We start from the raw sequence: 21,633 nt of genomic DNA on the forward strand, positions 1-21,633 counted from the left end.
AGAATTAGATATTGATTATTGCCCAGACTATAGAACAAGCATCATTTTAAGACTAAAACAGACTATGGAGACTGAGAAAACCTAGAGAGTTTAAATAAAAAAAATAAGCGACGTATTTACTTGATACATGGATCAAGTATTTACATCTACAATATCTTCCAACCTACTAGAGTTTTCCTTTACACATTCTTTGATAAACTCTTTCTACATTACAGCAAGGATCCAATATCATTAATTCTCCTCTGGGTTTCTAGGATAAGAAAAGGTGAAAGCTGATCAGTGACAGTACCATTAAAACACCCCTCCACTATAGCTTTTTGCAGGTCTACTAAGACAGCCCTCTGTGCATGCTTTGCTCGGAGAGTCACCTTGTCGAAAAGGTGGCAGCAAATATCTTGGCTTCCCTTCAGAACCTTGAATGCAATCAAGGGATATCGGATCATTTGCATGTGGAGCTCGTTGGCCTCTTCTGTTGTGCACATGTACCGTTCTTGCAAGAAGAAGATCTCTGTTGTCCTCAAAACAAAACAAATTTCTTCTGTGATAGGTGCATCCAATAAAGCTAGGTACCTGTAAAAACCATTGGAAAAGTATCTCTGAAAATAGGACAGGTTTCCAATCTGTATTGCTTGACCATTCTCTGAATCCTCTTGTGATACAGCATATGTGTGCTGAATAACACGAGTCAACATCCGATCCAAAAAGGGCAAATTGCAAAGAACAAGATTTGTTGCAGTTATCTCTCTGTTATTTAGGTAATGAAAACTAGCCACTGGTGACAGCTTCTCCATTAGAGTACGAATTTGCATTCTCGAATAACGAAGAAGACTCCACAGAACGTCGAAATCCATCCGCGGCGATCCACTCTCCGTAACATCAACCATTAGAAGCGTTGAGTCTTTGACATGTATATTTGTGTGCCTTGATCCACTCTTCGTAACATCATCATCCGCAATTAGAGTATGAATTTGCATTCTCGAATAAGGAAGAAGACTCCGCAAAAGGTCGAAATCCATCTGAGGTGATCCATTCTCCATAACATCAACCATTAGAACCAAAGGCTCTTATTCTTCTACCTCATCACACAAACCACCACGTGGCACCGCTTCAATGGCCAAAAAAGAGGCCGTGAAAAGCTTAATGAAAAGCAATGACAAGGAAAAAAACACCGCGCCGTCGATCGCAGGTTGACGAAAGCAGTGGCGCAAGTTGAGAGAGAGAGAGAGAGAGAGAGAGAGAGAGAGAGAGAGAGAGAGAGAGAGAGAGAGAGAGAGAGAGAGGCTTCTGCGTTTTTTTCTCTCAGTTCAGCCCTCCCCGCGGCTGTGGAACGTTCCCCTCGCACTCTGCCTGCCTTGAGATTCAAGTCGCAAAGAGTCTCCTACAATATGGCGCTCCTGGCAGCACTGAAGCCGCTGGCTTGATTACTTGAGGATAACCATCATAAGCTTTGGTGTGATCGATCCTCCTAAAATTTTCTGCCCTCGTGTCCACTTTGACATTTACTCGTTCCATTTCTTTTGCCTCTGTCGCCAACAACATGAAAAGGGGAGAATTTGAGATGCTGTCAGAGAGAGGGCCGTAGATTACGTATAAAAAGAGTGCAACAGGAGAGGGAGAAGAAGCAGTTGCTTGCGCTCTTAGCAGAGTGTGTGAGGGGATTAGTGGCAGACAGCTCAATGTCGAGGGAAAGGCATTGGGGAGTGCAAGTCGTGGTTCCATGAGCCGTTCTAACTAGCCTATCTAACTAGTCTTGCTTGGTGGGCCTTGCGATATAACATCTATAGAATAATCATGTAGCACCTGCCAATTGCAATCGAATCCACCTCATTGAACTTAGGGTCTAGAAGCCAGTACTGAAGGACATTAGAAGCCACTACTAAGGACATTTATATTGTTACCCGCGTTCGTCTTCATTTCAACTTTTGCAATGTCAGTTTGATAGTACAACTTATTCAAGGCAAGGTTGTTATAGTGTTGGACGTCTCATTTGTGAGTAGAGATTAGTTATCGTAGTAGAATTGTTGATGCAGTCTTGCACATGAGCTTCATCTATAATACATGCACCCAAGGTACAATTGATTTCATCTACGGCTGGTTTTCTTTCACGAATAATGGTCAAGAACTGAAGCAATTTAGGGTCTCTTGCATGCCTTACAGAGCATGACATCTTGTACAAAATTGTATGTAGCCAGTGAACCGAGCTCGTGATATGGCATGTGTTACAAAGCTCCCGTGAGTGACTACAAACTGGGGATAGTTGGGCAAGATCACCAAGCAAGAGAACACATTTGTTGCTGAAGGGATCTGCCAATGTACTGCTTGTTACGTTGACTTTTTTTCTTAAGATAAGGTCAAAAGTCATTTGGGTTAACATGAGTAGCTCGTCTATAATTATAATATCTGCCTCTTTCATGTCCAAATATTTCTCATCGGTCTCATGAATAGAGAGGGGATACTATTGATTCATGATTGGTATCTTGAACTGGTAATGGACTGTAGATGCAATGCTGCTAAGTCTTGTTGTTGCCGTTCTGATGACAAAGCGCCCAACAATAATACAAAAGTGGGGGCAGTAGGAGTGTCTATTTCATTTGTCTGTCGATCTCAGTTATCTCTATATATGTGAGGTATGCCGTCGTGTAGGAAGGACATATTTCTAGATTGTGAGCAAAGATGTCATATAGCATGCTCCAATCTTTATACAATACAGTAATTTCAAATCATGACCTAGCATATGGACGACAAGCTAGTTTCAAGTTGGCTGCAGTTTTCTCCCTAGCTTATTGACGCTTGGACCATAATCTTCTAGGTCTTCAGAACTTCATACTGACACCTAGTGTTGGAGAAACGAGGACATATATAGTATGGCACCAATTATTTAGACACCTAGCTGTATGATATCAATTATTTAGAGCTTAAGTAAAGATGCACAAGGTGAATCGCTACTATGATACACCACATGCATTCACTTCTTGTGTATTCACTATTGTAATACATGAGATGCATTGGCTAGCAATCGTTTGCAAAGAGTTGCGTGTGTAACTAACATGTGCAGATGTCGATCGACATCGAGTGTATTTTTTTGAAAACAAGATCCAAATAAACCGAAGCAAAGGCAGTGATGTAAAAAATACTAAAACAAGCAAATAAATAATGCATGAATGAACTGCAACAAAAAATGAGGTGCTTTACTTACCTGTAATGTTGTATTGCTGCTTTTCGATTGTCAAATATATAGGCCGATATTTGAGTCAAGCTACAAAAAAGCAATGTGAATAGTTAAACATATTATCTTGCAATGAAACATCACAGACTGAAAGTGCAAAGTATATAGTGCACGTCATACAGAGGTGCCATACAAAGGTATGGTGGAGAGTTGGCACTGTGGTCTCTCCAAAAAATTATAAGAAACGGAAGCCGTGCCCTGCCCCGTAGCGTTTATGTGTTGCGCCAAGCAAACTCATGCTCATGAAAAATTGGATGCACAAAACACGTAGATGTAACTTTATGTTCTATGTCCTCTGATCAATATTACCTTCTCTCTCTCTGTGTGTGTGTGTGTGTGTGTGTGTGTGTGTGTGTGTGTGTGTGTGTGTGTGTGTGTGTGTGTGTGTGTGTGTGTGTGTTGTAAGCTGTTTCAGTCAGCTATTATGTCTTCTTGCCTCCTTAGCAATCATGTCTCCTTGCCTCCCTATTGACTAACCTGGGTTACGTATCATGCTTCCTAGAGGTCGGTGTTCCCATCTCTAATCAAAGGATGCAACCTTGAAGGTTGTTTAGGTGCGATCCCTCCAAAAGATGAAGAAGCCAGTGCTTATGACAAAGGTATTAGTAGTTCTGTTAATGATACAATTGAGGTGGTGGCATGAAGCCTGCGAGAAATCTAGCCCTTTTTTGCATACCACTAGATTCCATATGTTCAGTCCCATTGATGTCACCCGCCTGCACCACCCCATGCGGCCAACTCTCCTTCTCAAGCCCTCGCGGCCCTCCAATCCGCAGCATCCCAGCCAACCCTCCTCAAATTTTTGTCGATGTAATGGATCTTACATGCTAAGCCAGTAAGAGATGCAAACAAAGTTGTCTCATCTCTACAAGAAAACTCAGATAAGATGCAGCATTATGAGGAATGTATTTGCACAAGAGGCCGCTTGGCACGCAACATGTATGATATATTGAGTGTATAACTGAATAAAATAGTTTTTGAATCTTGAGGTTGCAAAATGCATTCAACAATAGAAAAACTTTGTCTTCTTGATGCTAAAATTGGTTCCGTACTCAGACAATATATTAAGAGTCGCATGCCCTACGCCACTATGGAATGTTAAGTCGTTGTTGGCAATAATTTCACTCGGTCCGTTCGGTATACTATAGCTGCTTTATGGAGTTTCTACCTTGACCGCCTGTTGCACAAAAGACCTTTGAGAATATGTGAATAGATTTTCACACACCACCCTGGAATAGCATACCAAACCGATGTCTGCCATCTACAGCCATCTGAACTTGATCCGAGAGCTACTGCATACATGGAAATGAATCGTGGTTATTGGCAAGAAGGGAGCTCCGAAGCAATAACTATTGTGCGTTCAAACCCACACCACCAGCATTCCCTACTTCGTATGCAGTTGCTGAAGAGCAACAGTGCATTATATTGTTGTTGCTTATCTCAACTGCGCCCGCATTGGGTGCCGCCTACCCGTGGTTTAGCAAGATAAGCTCTTTACAAGCAGCAATAGTGGCCATATTGTCTGTAAAGTTTCTGCTATCCCACCCAGTTATTGAATGGTCAGCAGTTTGAACTGCTGTTGGATGCTAATAGGGGTATACCTGTCTCCAAAAATGCCAATACTCCGCAAGCCTTGTTCTTCGCCTTCTCTAGCATCAAATCTCATTATGTGGATTAAAAAAGGATTAGCTTCCGCTTCTGCTCTTTGACTATTCTTTTGATCCTGGTTATCGGACAAAATATCCGATCTTTGAGCGTGCTTATCATGCAGTCTGCAAGCATCCGAAGTAACCTCCAGCTTGATCTGCGAAATATTATAACCAGACTTTGAAAGGTCTCCGGTACTCCTTTAATCCGGTTCTACCCGGCTTGCTGTGCATGCTGCATGGGCAAATTGCTCGGAAAACAATTGGTGTGAATCTTGAGAATTAGGCATGGGACCTGCTGCATATCATTTCCATGAACAGTGAAGGATGGCCGAGGGCACAAGGTTGTTGAATCTGCATGAGCTTTAATTGGAGCGGCATAATGCTGGTCATAACTAGTGCGCCTGCAGAAACGAGTTGAGTAAGGTGTAGTTGAAGCTCGACATACTGTTCAGGTGGCCACTGGGTCTTGTTGCATACAAAGCTGCTATGATCGCTACGCGGGGAAGGTACAGGTAGGCTTATAATTAGGTATTGAGGCTTCACTGCAAAAGAAGGCCGAATCAATATGCCGATGGCGCAAACAGTGACATTGTAGACCCTTGTACTGCTGGAATGAATAGGAAGGAGCTTGGCCTATAGACTCTCTCCCCCACTCACGTTGTCTATCTCCTATTTGCTGAGCGCGCAGTTGGAAGATGCCAAGGGCCGTCAGCAAGTGGGGGCACAACAAGAGGTCGCGTAGTGGGTGCTCACTGAGAGTCCACAAGCCCGCACAGCACACGATATATAGCATTGCCTACTTGGATCCATCTCCGAACTGTTGCGCCTTTGTGAACCTCTGTCTTCAAATTGCTGCCTTTCTGGAACTGCTCTCGAACTGCTGCCTCTGTGAACCTGCTTTTGATGCGTTGTTGCTTTTATTTTCACGACAACGTTTTTTATTAACAGCTTTTCACGACCTTGTCTTTTTACTTTAATTTGAGCTTTGCCACGTGGTCGATTCTACGACCAGATAGAGAAAAAAGTTCCTTTGGCTCACCAAGTAAAAATTTAATGAGCCAAGCAATTCGGAACGATCCGCATAAAAAATACAAAACATCTTTCATGATCAATTCAACGCAAAATATGGTGTCCACGAGAGTTGGTTAATGTTAGCTCCAAGGAGATGCAACAACATTGCAGTGGAAGTCAAGTAGTAAATCATGCAGGTGCCTACGCTGTCGATCAGGATCAAAAGAATAGTCAAAGAGAAGAAGCAGAATCTGATTCTTTTTTCCACACAAAGAGATTTGATGTTGGAGAAGCTTACGAACACGGGCTTCGGAGTAATGGCATTTTTGGAGACATGCATTCCAATATGTCAACACCTATTAGCCTCTAGAAGCAGTTCACTGTTGTCCATTCAACAACTAGGTGGGATAGCAGAAACTCTATAGACAATATGGTCAATATTGCGGCATGTAAAGATCTTCTCTTGCTAATAACCATGATTTGGTGGCGAATCCTATGAGCGAAGGTCCATGTGTCACTACAAGAGGCTATTCATATTAGCGACGCTCACACAGCGACGCTCAAAAAAAAAAAATCCCGGCGTCGCTATGAGCGTCGCAAATTTACTTGTATATTTGCGACGCTCATAGCGACGCCGGCTGGGCTAAAAGAAATAACAGAGAGCGCCCAAAAACTCAGATCTCAGATCTGAGTTTTTCGGCGCCCTCAAGCAAGGAGCAGGTAACGCTCTCCCTCTCTCTCTCTCTCTCTCTCTCTCTCTCTCTCTTTCCCTTCCCCTCTTTCTCTCTCCCTCTCTCTCTCTCCTCACTCTCATGTTCCCTTCCCCTCTTTCTCTCTCCCTCTCTCTCTCTCTCTCTCTCTCTCTCTCTCTCTCTCTCACACACACACACACACACACACACATAGTGTTTTTGAGAGAGAGAGAGAGAGAGAGAGAGAGAGAGAGAGAGAGAGAGAGAGAGAGAGAGAGAGAGAGAAAGAGTACAAACATAAACAAAAATGCATACACACATACATAAACAAAGAATGCACACACACATTGAGAGAGGAAAAGAGAGAGAGAGCATGCATAAACAAAAAACGCACACATTGAGAGAGGAAAAGAGAGAGAGAACATGCATGAACAAAAAACGCACACATTGAGAGAGGAAAAGAGAGAGAAAACATGGATAAACAAAAAAACGCACACATTGAGAGAGAAAGAGAGAGAAACTAATTTAACGTCGTAGGAAACTAATTAAAATTAAAAGACCTAAAGATCTAGCCGACGAGGAGTTGAACTCAAGACCTATTATTCAAGAGGGAAATGGCATAACCAATCTATCATACTTGGCATGGGTGATAGAAAGGTTATACCATTTATCTCTTTTTATTGGCACACACATCCACACACGCGCACACACACAAGAAGAAGAGAGTTATAACGTCGTAGGAAACTATCCTAAAAGACGTTAAAGATTAGGTTAGATGTAGACTTACGTTAAATTAGATTTAGGTTTATTTAAGTTAAATTAGATTAGATTTAGGTTTATTTTTAGTTAGATTTACGTTTATTTACGCTAGATTTAGATTTTTGTTATATTAGATTAGATTTAGGTCTCCATAGACTGCGATGCCTGCATGAAGTGGGTGAAGAAAGCCCTCAATGGAATATAGGGTATTGCTGCCTTCACTGATGGTGGGCTCCGTCGATCCAAAAGTACTGGTGAAATGTCTTCAGAAGATAGGGAAGAAGGTGGATCTTCAGGGCGGCAAGAGTCACTACATCCCCGACAATGACCATCTAGACAACCTCTAGTCATTCAACAGCAACTTCAAAGTTAGTAACAAGAGCAAGAACGGTCCAAAGGGCCAATTGCTGTCGTCAGATGTGGATGGAGATGAGGCAGCGTCACCGCCGGAAGTTAACTCTCACATCTTTAGTGATGAGAATGCCAACTCTTGCCGAGTTATGTGGAAAATTATGTGTTAAATCAGTTTTAAGGTTCTTATAATCCCTGTTAGTTTAGTTCTTTGTTTTTAATATAACATAATTTACATTAGATTTAGATTTATGTTATATTAGATTAGACTTAGGTTTATTTAGGTTTACCCACACACACACACACAAGAAGAAGAGAGTTTTAAAATCATAGGAAACTATTCCAAAAGACGTTAAAGATTAGGTTAGATGTAGACTTACGTTAAATTAGATTTAGGTTTATTTTTAGTTAGATTTACGTTTATTTAGATTTACGCTTATTTACGTTAGATCGAGTCCACGCAATAATTACTTACGGTTTAGGGTTTAGAGTTAGACGAACAGTGAAAAGATCTACTGTGAAAAGATGTTAAGATGCTGTGAAGTGCTACAGCTAGAGAAGAGGCAAAGGGGTTTTTTCCACTACATGCAGTATCATGTAGACGTGGGTCTGTAGATTTCTTGTACCCACAAATATAGGTATTGACCAATAAAGACGAGATTATAACCCGGTGGTTCTGATCTCCGTGCACCTCTAGACCGAGGTGTGCGGGGATTGGACATGACTAGAGAATGTGAGGTAGAGAGAGAGAGAGAGATAAGACGAAGAATGCCAATAGAATATTAAATTTGTTGTCCAGGTTATAATATTTTTATCCTCATTATGAGTAGTGACGAGGATGTGGGACTGTCCAACCGAAACACCTATCTCTCAACGAGGGTCTTATGTCCTTGTAATCAATGCAACCATGCTGTGCAACGGACAAGACGTGTTTCTTTGCAGCACGTTCGCGAATTTGGCGAGTTCGATCTATCTATTATAGACCGAGTTGTTGCCAATTATAACTCGTCGGACTCTGACACTGGCCAACAAGCAGCAATCTTGCAACCCAATAGACGTGTTCGCAGGCGCTTTGGTCAAGTAGCATATGTGAGGCCACAAGATGTAGCCTCTGACAGCTCGGGGGATGATCATGCAGAGCACATTCCCAACGCGGCAATGTTTGAGCCCGAGATTGATGAAATGATCGAGACGATCATGGATTCAGAAAGGCTTATCTATGATGATATGAAAAGTGAAGCCGATACGCCATTGTATAATGGAGCACGTATGTCTAGATTGAAAGCACTCCTGGTTCTTCTCAACATGCAGGCAAAGTTTGGATGGAGTGACACTAGCGTCACAACGCTTTTCAGGTGATCTATTACAATTAGTTTACTTTAATAAAACTCTAAATGTATAATGATCTGATAGATTTTTACACAACTGTATCGTATTTTTATGTTGTGTAGATTGCTTAAAGAGCACATACTACCAGCTGACAATGTGATGCCAGATTCCCGAGATGAAGCAAGAAAGATTTTGCGAAACTTGGGGATGGATTACAATTCTATCCACGCTTGTCCTAATGACTGCATTCTTTTCAGAGGGGAATACATAGACATGGAGAAGTGTCTGAAATGTGATTCCGAAAGATATCGAGTAGATCTCCACGGGACAAAAATTCCACAAAAGGTTTTGCGACATTTTCCTCTGCTTCCTCGCATCAAGCATTCTTCGAATGTAAGTCCATGGCCGCCCTAGCATCATGGCATGAGGAGAATAAATCTTTGGATGGTGTGCTACGAATTCCTGCAGATTGCGCAGCCTGGAAACATATAGATGGAACATGGTCGGATTTTGCCAGGGAAGCTCGAAATTTGCGCTTAGGCCTGGCTATGGATGGCGTAAGTCCATTTGGTCAAAGATCAACATCTTACAGTCTATGGCCCGTTGTCATAGTCAACTACAACATTCCCCCGTGGTTGACTACGAAGAAGGGGCACCTATGGCTAAGCTTGATTGTGCCAGGGCGATATAAAGTGGAGAATATGGATGTGTATCTTCATCCACTATTGGAAGAGCTACAACAATTGTGGATTTTCATAGAGGTGGTGGATATGAGCCGACACACAAGACGACGGAATGCTTTGATCAGAGGCATTCTATTGTGGACCATGCATGACTATCCCGGGCTAACAGAATGCTTAGGTGATCTATTGACACTCCTCACTCAGACATTGTAAATCTTGTTTTTTCCCATAGTAGATCTATTATCATGTGTATACATGCAGGGCTTCAAACAAGCGGATACAAGCATTGCACGTAGGGCGCCCTCACTGAAGAAGCAAATCTACGAAGGTCATCAAGCGTATCTTCCAGAGAATCATGTGTTACGCGACGGCTTTTTGGGAAGAGAGCCACCAAGGATGTCTGCACAAGCATGGTTAGAGCAGAAGGAGATGTGCGATGACGGATTGCCTCCAGGGATGAAAAGACTATCTCTATGGTACGAGTTACCATACTGGCCCCGACTCATGATCAATCACTTGCTCGATCCAATGCACATATTCAAGAATGTGGGTAATCTACTATGGGACCATCTGACCGGCAAGAAAGATACTTTGGGAGCCAGAGTTGACCTTAGAAATGTGGATCGTATGGAGCAATATTGGCCGCAAACAGCGTCTGATGGATCGATAAAACTCCCTAAAGCACCATGGATTTTCAAAGGAGCCCAAGAACGCAAAGTAAAAGAGACCATTCGATCTTTGTGGACCCCCACTGGCGTAATGCACTCTCTCCGAAGGTGTTTTACTAAAGAACGAAAGCTTAGTGGTTTGAAGTCACACGATTGGCATAAAATGTGTCACGTACGTTCATAGTGGACTTTAATATAATTGCATAAAATGTGGACTTTAATATCATTGCTGCACATACTTTACAGTTTATTTTACCGGTTGCCATTGAGGGATGTTTGTCTCTCGACATCCATAACACAATCTACAAACTTGCAAAGCTGGTGCAATGGATCTCACAAAAGGAGATCAACGTAGACTCCATACCATTCGCCAAACTAAATGTTGCGGAGCTTGTGTGCATGTTTGAGAAACATTTTCCTACTACCATGCTAACCATTCAGGTGCATCTTCTTGTTCACATAGTTGATGAGGTGGAAATAGCTGGCACAGTTCATTCCAGATGGATGTTCTTCTTAGAACGTTTCATGAAAACGCTTAAGGGATATGTGCGTCAAAAGGCACATCCGGAAGGTAGTATGGCAGAAGGTTGGTTGGTATCAGAGTCCCTAGTGTACATTGGAGAGTGGCTAGACGGATTTGATAAAGCCCAGGACACGCTATGGCGAACCATAGATGATGAGCGCATATCTGGGATTGTCATGTGCAATCTTGGTGTTGAGAAGAAGATGACGGAAGATCTAGAGGCTAAAATCAACCGATTTTGCATGCTTCACAATCTAGTGATGCAAAAGTGGATTTCACAATATGAGGATGCAAAGCAAGAGCGACAAAGGGCACGAATCGAGTGGAGACGGGGAAGACGACCACCGATGCACTATCCGACGGTTCTGGAGAGCCTAACAACATTCATGAGCTTAAGATGGTTGCACAACCAATTGAAAAGCGCACAACAATGCGGTGACGAAGTGACTGAGGAAGAGTGGGAGTACTCTCGGGGTTGCGCGACCAAGGTAAGTTTGCAATGTACGACTAGCTAGTGACTTTATTTCTAAACGTTTGAACGGGCACTCATAATCTTTTTTCGTTGTAGTATAATTCATACATAGTAGCATGGTGTAACGGTCGACATTTTAGGGTGGAACGGATCGACAAAAAGCGTTTTACTCAAGATTGTCGAATCATGGCAAAATTTGAACAGTCTAGTCGACGACGTTCCTCTGATGCAGATCCTGTGGTGGCGGAACTCACTTACTTCGGCACGCTACAAGAGATTTTGAGGATCAATTACAAAGTATTTTTTGTCGACTTGTTCGACGTGCAATGGTTCAAGATAATCATGGAGGGTCGCAACGCTACTGTGCGTAGAGGAGAGTCTGGTTTTCTTGAGGTGGATTCTAGTAAGAAATGGACTGACCTAAGAGACACTTTCGTACTACCCGAGCATTGTGAACAAGTAAGTATGTAAATAGTTAACATCCCCCTTTTACAAGTTATGTGCTTGAAAGCTCTCATGTAAGTTATGTGGCTCTGGCAGGTAATATTTCATCCTACAAAGTCTACATCAAACTGGTGGTACGTCATAGAGGTAGCCCCTCGTAGTGCAAGGACGTATGAAGGCTACCATGTGCCAATCACAACAGCATCAATGGAGGAGATCAGAGAAGATGCTCAATCAGAAGCCGCTGCGGTGGTGCCAGACGAGCATCAAGATGCTACTACTCTATATGGGGTGCATGCAGAGGAGCTACAAAATGAAACAGAGGATATGTGTTTAAACGGAGAGCTCTATATAGATATAGGAAGTTATGCTGAGTTATGTGAGGATGAGAGAGAGATCTCTTAAAGCCACAAATATTGTATTTGAACAATTTTGCTCCGTGTTGTAAAAGCTCTAGCTCTCTAAGTACCTTCCATGGTGTATAACGCTCTTTTCTACTCGCGCTCACATCTTTTGATTGAAAATTCTGAGTTTTCGACTTGCCTCTTCTATCACTCAATTCATTGCGTCATTGTATTTATATGCGTCATTACGTCATTGTATTTAATGGTCTTTGCGTCATTGTCTACTCTATTCATTCAATATTAAGTTTAAATATTCGTGTGTTTAATGCAGGTATGGATGATGAGGAGTTTCTTTCTTCTTTGTCACCGCAGCAGAGACAGTGGTACGTGGAGCGTCATCGCTCTGGCGCATCATCGCGCATTCCTACTCCATCCGCATCTCCCTCTCTTTCGGAGCATTCGGCGCGCTCCGAAGCTTCGGCGTCGACGAGACGATCTTCACACTCGTCTAGACACCGACACTCTAGTGGTGGTGGTGGTGGTTGTTGTGGGGATTCCGCCGCCGATGCCTCCACACTGCCTCGTGTTCGACGAGGCTCTTTACCCTCCCCTTCTTTGCCCGCCCCCACACCAGCCACAGCATCACCATCTACGCCAAGTTTTGCGCGGCTGACTATTCCTAGCAGCTACAAACCTCTACCTACTCCGCCAGGAGCCACCCCATTCGACACTCCTCGCTTCGGGGCCCAGACGCCGGTGGAGACACCTGACGTCCGTACCCCCATCGACACGCCGCTAGAGACCCCTTCCGGGACACCCAGGTTCACGCGTCACCGGCCAGAGGGCTTGCCTTACTCCGTCGACTTCAGCGGCGACATCATCATGGATGATGACGGCAAGAAGGTGATCGCGCGCATGCGTGGTCTTTGCTCTCAGCTGTTTAGACACTACATACTAAACAAATGGAGTGATGTACCGAGTGATTTAAAACACAGAGTCATCAGCATACTTCATGATGAGTTTCCCTTTCCAACACGGGATCAACGCTTCAATGAAGACTTGATGAAGATTCGAATGCGCGAATACTGCAAACACAAGCGTTCCGAAGTGCAAAAAGCAATCAAGCATGGGTGGAACAGGCCAGATTGGCTGGCCAAAGAAGATTGGAAGAATGCGAAGAAAGCAGCGCGCGAGAATCCCAACAAGTGGAAGCAACAAAAGGATGCAGCCAGAGCGCGAGTAGAGGCAGGGAGCTCGCACCACTTGGGGAGCGGTGGATGGGCATCATTTGAGGCCGATTTTGTAAGTGTTTTCGCATTGCTCTATATGTTCGATAGTTTAGGGTTTATGAGTTTTTTAATTCTAACATAATGAAGTCTTTGTATGTTTTGACAGTGGTCGATGACAGGACGTGATCCCACACCGTACGAGCGCGAGTACGCAGGCAGGAAGGGCTTAAACGCTCTGATGGACATTCTCAGTTCTCGCGGCGGGATGGTTAGTATTAGGGTTTACTCTTTTCTATTTTTTGTATTGTTTTATAAATGTCGTTATATGTTTATACTTACTGAAAGCTGTCTTATTGTCTTTTTTTGCAGAATCCGACAGATACGCCGCTTGGACGCGATGAGACGTCTGACTAAACGACGTCAGTTTAGCCGTAGCTAGATATCATTAGTTTAAGGTTTCTCATAGCTTATGTATCATGAGACGGATTTTATAGGTCTTTTTGAACCATGTATATTATTACATTTGTCACCGCAGTTCATTTTGCCAATCAATTCTTTATGCCTATGATGTTGTACAATTGTCATTATTACATTTGCCAATCAATTCATTTTGCCTATGATGTGTACAATTGTCAATTTTACGCTTGTCAATTTTGCAAACAATGCGTCTTGTGGGTGACTATTTTGGGTCTATTATCTACCCTTGCACTTTTTTAAAAAAGTGAATCAAGTGCAATATGGTTGATGGGTGGCAGGGCATTCAATGCCCTGTCACCAAAAAAAATTTCTCTCGGGCGTCGCTATAACCGTCGCTATTTATGGCTCTGGAGCGTCGCTATAAGCGTCGCTATAGACTTCTGTGTAAACGTCGCTATAACCGTCGCTATGAGCTTCTCTATATAGCGACGCTTATAGAGACGCATATAGCGACGCCTATAGCGACGCTATTAGCGACGGTTTTAGCGACGTCGGGGGTTATAAAAACCCAATGTATTTCCGTCGCTGACAGTGTCACAAGAGCACACAACCTCTTGTAGTGTGTGCAGTAGCTACCGGATCAAGTTCAGATGGCTGTAGATGACAAACATCAGTTTGGTATTGTAGCCAACACAAACCCTCATTTTCCCTTGAAGGAAAGCTACTCCAGGGCGGGCAGTGATAATCTATCCATATCTTCTTAAAGCTCTTTTGTGCAACAGGCGATTGAGATAGAAACTCCATATAACAACTATAGTATACCGAACAGATCAAGTGCAATTAGCACCAACAACAATTGAGCAATGACTTAACATTCCATAGCGCAAGGCATACTGCTGTTAATATATTGACATCTGAGTGCAAAACCAATTTCAACGTCAAGAATTGTACAGAGTTTATCTACTCTCCTTAAGAGACTTCAAGTTGCATGTTTTGACTAGAGATATTAGCTTCTAATGGATGGCTGTTGCGTCCCCTATACGCGGAAAGTGGTTATTGGAGGCCCAAAATTGATGAACCTTTAGAGTTGTTTTTTGCTCATTACTACTCAAAGCACCGGACTCAGGGAAGTTCAAAAGCAGACACTCAACATAGAAAACAAATCTATTGCTCTTGAAAATGAGATCATTGTCAAAGGCATCAATAGATCTTTTACAGTTGTTGATGACGAGCTTGAGTATACCATCTCTATGGCAAGAAGACATAATTGCTGATCGAAGCAGCTTACAACACACACACACACACACACACACACACACACACACAAAAGGTAATATTGATCAGAGGACATAGAACATAAACTTACATTTGTGTGTTTTGTGTATGGCATGGAGGAAATATATTCACAACACTACAAGATCCAATTGCACAAGCGCGACTCCAGCTCATCAACACTGCAAGGTTCTCTATCTGCATCCAATTTTCCACACACATGTGTTTGCTTGGCGCAACACATAAATGCTACGGGGCAGGGCACGGATTCCGTTTCTTATAATTTTTTGGAGAGACCACAGTGCCAACTCCCCACCATACTTTTGTATGGCACCTTTGCATGACGTGCATTGTATACTTTGCAATTTCAGACTATGACGTTTCATTGCAAGACGATATGTTTAACTATTCACATTGCTTATTTGTAGCTCGACTAAAAAATCGGTCTATAGATTGGACAATCGAAAAGCAGCAATACAACATTGCAGGTTAGTAAAGCACCTCATCTATTATTGTTGCTCATTCATGCTTTATCTATTCGCTTGTTTTAGAATTTTTTGCATTACTTTCTTTGCTTTGGTTTATTTAAATCTCGTTTTCAAGCCTATATACTTTATGTCGATCAACATCTGCACATGTTAGTTACACATGCAACTCTTTACATGCGGGTGCTAGCCAATGCATGTGATGTATTACAGTAGTGAATGCATGTGGTGTATCACAGTAGTGAATTTACCTTGTGCATCTTTACTTTAGCTCTAAATAATTGATACCGTACTAGGTGTCGAAATAATTTATGTCATACTATATATGTTCTCGTTTCTTTCGTACTAGGTGTCAACATGAAGTTCTCAAGACCTAGAAGATTATAGTCCAAGTATCAATAAGCTAGGAAGAAAACTGCAACCAAATTGAAACTAGCTTATCGTCCATATTCTAGGTCATGGTTTAACATTACTGCATTGTATAAATATTGGAGCATGCAAATTAATATCTTTGCTCACAAATTAGAAATATGTCCCTCATGCACGGTGGCATACCTCACATATATAGCTATAAACCAGGTTGGCATACAAATGAAATAAACACTCCTACTGCCCTCACTTTTGCATTATTGTTGGACGCTTTTCCATCGGAGTGAGAACAACGAGACTTAGCAGCATAATCCAGTACCAGTTCAAGATACCAACCATGAATCAACAATAACCCCTCTCTATTCATGACACCAATGAGTGATACTTGGATAGGAAAGAGGCAGATATTATAATTATAGAGAGCTATCCATGTTAACTCAATTGTAACCATCCCTATAATCTTGAATAGTTGATGCACTTAACTTTGTCTCGTCCCATAAACATTATATAATTTTTCAAATGTATATATGCCTTTCGTGCAGTGCCGGCATTGCCAAATTAGTCATGCTTCTGTTTCCTCTAGTATGCAATGTTAAATGTCAATTTTCATAGGTCCTATTGTATTCTATAGATGTTATATAGCAAGGCCCACCAAAGCAAGACTAGTTGTGTGCCTTGATCCACTCTCCGTAACATCATCATCCTCAACCATTAGCTAGGAAGTTGAGTCTTCGGTGTGTGTATTCTTGTGCGTGTGTATTTATTTGTGTGCGTTAAGAACGTTGAGACTTTTGCGTGCGTATTATTTATATGCGTTTGCTGAACATTTGAGTACATGTCTATTTGTGGGTTTGTTGAACGTTGAGTCTTTGGCATGTGTGTTTGTGTGCGTTTCTTGATTTTAATTGAGTTCCTCAAAGAAAAAAGCAAGGGACCAAAATACTCCTCTAATTTGAGGAAATTCCTGAAATACCCCTTAATTTCAAAAATTCCCAAAATACCCCAAATATTTTATCACAAAATGCCCCTCAAATTTTCCAAAATTCTCAAAATATCTCTGGTTGTGAGATTAAATTTTTCCAAAGATGCAAAAAATTGTATCTTTCATAAGAAGACTGGTTGTCTATCAATACAAGATACTAAAACTAGGCTGATTGGTGATTGTGAGATGAGTTTATATAAACTCTCTATGAAGTGTTTTGACATATTTTGGGCTCTGTTTGAGTTAGTTATGTGGGCTTTCGAGATGAATTGATTCAATACTTTGAGATATAATTGTCCTTTTTCATGAGGTAATTTGTGACAAACTACATGCTAAGCACTCAAGAAGGGATCTAGATTTTTAGAAAAGAATAAAGAACTAAAAATCTTGAATAATCCAACCAAAATAGATACAATTATATTTTGGATTTTTTAAAATTTGCGGGGTATTTTGGGAATTTCCACAAATTAGAGGGGTAGTTTGGTAAATTTTCCAAAAAACTAACTAGTTTAAGCCTCTATCTTTTACTTAAAGAGAGAGAAACAGCATGCACATACGAAAAGCTAATAAAACGTTTATCTTTTACTTAAGAGAAAGCGCACATTTTGAAATTTGTTGATTTCCAAGCAAAAAAGCTAACTAAGCGCACATCTATACTATATATGAAGCAACTTAAATTTTTCAAAGAAGGAGAAACCCTCCATGTGTCACTCACTGGTTCACTTATAAGAAAACCTCTCTAAAATGCAAAAGATAGAGTAAGGCTATGGTCACGCGAAGCTTAGTTTCCAATAAGTTGAGCCGGCAAGGTCTGACACGAGGCAGCTTTTTGCAGCATCCACCGGCATAGTAGGCTAACTATGCCTAAAAAGGCATAGTCACACAACTATGCCCACCCACTGCCGGTCAGTGCCATATTTCTCTCTCCTGCTTGCGCTTTGATGTTCCTCTCTCTACCTCTGTAGACGGTCCTCGCGATGAGGTCCTGCCAGACGATGTCAGGTCTTAGTTCTAACTAAGCCTCGCGTGACCATGTCCTAAGATTGTAAGAAATAACAAGCAGCTTTTCAGCTTTTGTCAAAATGTAAAATCAAAAGAATTTATTTTTCTTTAGTAGTAGAATGGGTCCTAGCCTCTGTCGCGGCGGCGGCTCTCATCATACTCCATGCAGGATGACTTCTCCAATCATCTCACCACATCAAAGCTCTGGCGCGAGACCCCGCAATATTTGTGCTATCGGCACACTCCCACATCATGCACTTGTGCAAAATAACTGCCCGATACTGCATGGCGATGGCCTCACTGACTTTGACCCGAGCTCATTCGCCCCCACAACCCCTAGTCGCAGCGCTGCTCAACAGTATAGACCACCATAGCCCGCTGCTCCGGAATGCAGAGAAGCTTGAAGCTACAAGGCTCTTGCACCATGATTTCCGCTTCTTCTCTCAACAATCAGCTCACCCTCGGCATGCAAGTGGACCTGCGGATCGACTCTTCTGAGGGCCCTCCCGCTCCAACCTCCCATGGACATGCCCCTGGCACTCAACAAGGAGGAGGTAGCAAGACTCCTGCAAGAGGTGATCAATCGCATGGAACCGGTAAGCCCTATGTCTTACTACCTGTTGTTCAGGTTAGGAAAACCCAAAGTGATTTGGAGAACAGGGCCCTGATAGTGCTTCTCGTCGGCGCTCGCCCACCTGCAGACGTGCTACGTGGGTGGATTCGAAACCAAAGGGGGGCGTAGGGACTGAAGTGGAGAGCATACAGGCTTTATCCAGAAACCAATACGTCTTCGTGTTTAAGACAACGGATATGGCATTTCGAGTGCTAAGCACTCGGCAATGTTTATTGCGAGCGACCCCCCTCTGCTTGTTCAAATGGAACAAGGACTACAAAGCGGAAAGCGACTCACTTAATCACTTCCCTATCTGGGTAGAGTTCCCAAACCTCCCCCTTCACTATCACAACCACCTCAGAGTCATAGGAGCTTAGCTAGGCAAAGCCTAGGAGGCAGACCTAGAGGAGACTACATCCCTGCATGGCACCCACAGGCCCTCATTGAGATGGATATCTCAGTCGACCTTCCTCAATCAATGCTTATTGCATTGGACGACGGAGAGTGCTTTGAGCAACCCTTAAGCTGCAAGGAATGCGTGTTTCCACTGCGAAGCAAAAGGACACTTGGTTAGGGAATGTCCAAAGAAAAACCCTAAAGCAGACCAAGCCCCTACGAACACTAATCATAATAGAAACAGTCCTCCTGCATCCTCGGATGCCGCCCCACCCCCTCCCCCCAAGCTAGAGAAGGTATCGGCCAAAAAAACTCAAATAGACAAGAGTAAAACGCAGGGTCCCAATAGATTCGCCCTGCTAGCTGCATTACCAGAGTGGGAAGAATCGGATGTGGCAAAATCCATCGAACCCGACTCAGAGGAAGAAGAAGATGCTGACGCTAGATTGGAAAGACAAGTAAATCAGGCGGACCAAGGGGTGGACCCAAGCCATAACAGAGAAACTACAAGCAATGACTCTAACAAAGAAAACGTAGCTCCTATCGAGAAGTTCAACGCTGAGGTAGGGCCAGCCCCAATGGAAGTGCAGAAGGACAATAAGAGGGGGCACAACTCAATGTTGCAACCCTCTCCTTGAGCCCAGACTAAGAACCACAAGGATAAACGCATTCCTCGATGAAAGTAGTCTCTTGGAATATCAAGGGTCTTTTAGACCCTCTCAAAGCAAAGAAAGTAAGAGCATGGCTCAAGAATTTTCATGTCGACGTCATTGGGCTGCAAGAAGCTGGAGATGAGCTCTCCCAAAGGCTGAATGTTATCTCTAAAGAACACATTTGGTTCTGCTCCTCACATGAAAAAGGATCAGGGGACACTGCTATTGGCATACCTCTAACATGGAAAGTGAACACAGCCAAATCAAGCAAAGGAACCTATTGTATGATCAGTAAAGTGATCAGTATCCTCTAGTGATAAACCTGGATGACAAATGCAAGAAAATAATGAACCACTGGTTTCACACGGACTCCTCCCTGTTCCAATTGGAAGAAATACAGACCAGCATAAAGGCAATTTGGGTACAAGCTTTTTCAAAGGGTCTCACTCCATCCAAGACATGGGCAGTGGCTATAGCAAATACTCATAAAAACCTGATAATGTTCAGAAAAAAAGTCACAGAAATAAGGAGGAAGCACAAGGACCAAATTTATAGTGAACTAACTGAGATGAGTGTAGCAAAAGCCTTAACACAGATACTCAGGACAAGATTGCCACCCTAAGGCACCAACTTCAGGTGGAGGAGGACCTCACCCTCAAACATGCTGCAGTCTTCTTCAAGGACTGGTGGGCAGGCAAAGTAGACAAACCCACCAAAGAAATGTTTCAAAACCTTAGAAAAAAGCATAGTAGAGAGGCTATCGCTTTTTTAGTGGGACCTAAGGGCAAGGCCAGTAATGAATGTGAAAATCTGGATATTGTGAAGGAGCACTTCTCCTTGCTTTTTAGCCCTAAGGAACTTCCAAATGAGGAGGTTAACTCAGCCCGAGAGGAAATCAGACAATGCAGGAACAGAGTGATCCCCTCACACCTAGTAGTCCAGCTAGACTCAGGAATCACAGTTTGGGAAATTAAAAAAGCAATTGATTCCTTAAAGCCTAAGAAGACTCCTAGCCTTGATGGACTCCCGGTAGAATTTTACCAGACCTTCAAGGAAGTGCTCGCTCCTAGCCTCCTAAAAGTTGGGAGGAATCAGTCAAGCATGGAGCCCTACCAGTTTAGCTCAATACTAGAGTCATTAAACTTCTACATAAGAAGGGGCCCAAAGAGAACATTTAAAACTGGAGACCACTCACCATGCTAAATTCAATCCACAAAATCTTTGCCAAAGCCATAGCTCTTAGAATATCCCCCGCCCTTGTTGAGTGGATGTGCACAAAACAGAAAGGTTTCATCAAAGGAAGGAGAATCATGGAAGCAGTCATTGCATTGTGGGAGGGAATAGAACACGCAGAAGACACATGTCAGGACTTCGTCTTTGTCAAAGTCGACTTCGACAAAGCCTATGAAAGACTCAAATGGACATTCATACTCGACTATCTAGCCATGATGGGCTTTGAATGAAGTATAATTAGATTTGTTATGACTCTTCTAGGGAGTTCACAGGGAAGAGTAGCAGTCAACAATGGCATCTCATAGCCATTTCCTCTCAATCGCTTGATTAGGCAAGGATGCACCCTTGACCCCCTACTCTTTGCCATTGCTGCAGACTCTCTCAACTGGCTGGTTAAAGTCAGTATGCATGAAGGGGTTCTCAAAGGTATAATGTTACCAAATGGCAGACATCAATGCCTTTCTCAATTTTCTTACGAGACCAATGGCCTTCTCAACAATGATGAACAGACACTTCAAAGCTTCTGGAGATGTCTGAAGACATTTTGCACAGCTTCAGGATCTTAGATCAACCATGCCAAGACTGGAATTAGGGCCTCCCTCTCTCCACTCCCTAGATGGATTACAGAGCAAGGTTGCACAATCCTACAAGACTGGGTCATTGTCATAATAATCAATATCTAATTCTCCTAAATGATTTTCTCATATTAAACTGATCATTTAATGTGGGGAAGTGCCAAGGGAGAAAAAGCTAGAATATTGGTTAAGCTAGCAGACCGGCCACAGTAGGATCCAAAGGAGGGAAAATAGGGATCCAAAGGGGGGGCCATCT

At 42.7% G+C, this 21,633-nt stretch overlaps 1 protein-coding gene across 1 annotated transcript; it reads right to left on the reverse strand.

Annotated features, from left to right (window-relative positions):
- Positions 1-209: 209 nt before the first annotated feature.
- LOC147464172 (uncharacterized) lies at positions 210-1,037 on the reverse strand. The gene has a single exon (XM_086482708.1). The coding sequence runs from the start codon at positions 1,035-1,037 to the stop codon at positions 210-212; it is 828 nt and encodes a 275-aa protein (XP_086338834.1).
- Between the last annotated feature and the right edge of the window lie 20,596 nt (positions 1,038-21,633).

The sequence above is a fragment of the Adiantum capillus-veneris genome, chromosome 2, assembly GCF_014529385.1.
Source record: "Adiantum capillus-veneris isolate H3 chromosome 2, ASM1452938v2, whole genome shotgun sequence".
NCBI lineage: Eukaryota > Viridiplantae > Streptophyta > Polypodiopsida > Polypodiales > Pteridaceae > Adiantum > Adiantum capillus-veneris.

Coding starts and splice junctions, on each gene's coding strand:
- LOC147464172 (XM_086482708.1), bottom strand. CDS start 1,037: ATGGAGAATGGATCACCTCAGATGGATTTCGACCTTTTGCGGAGTCTT.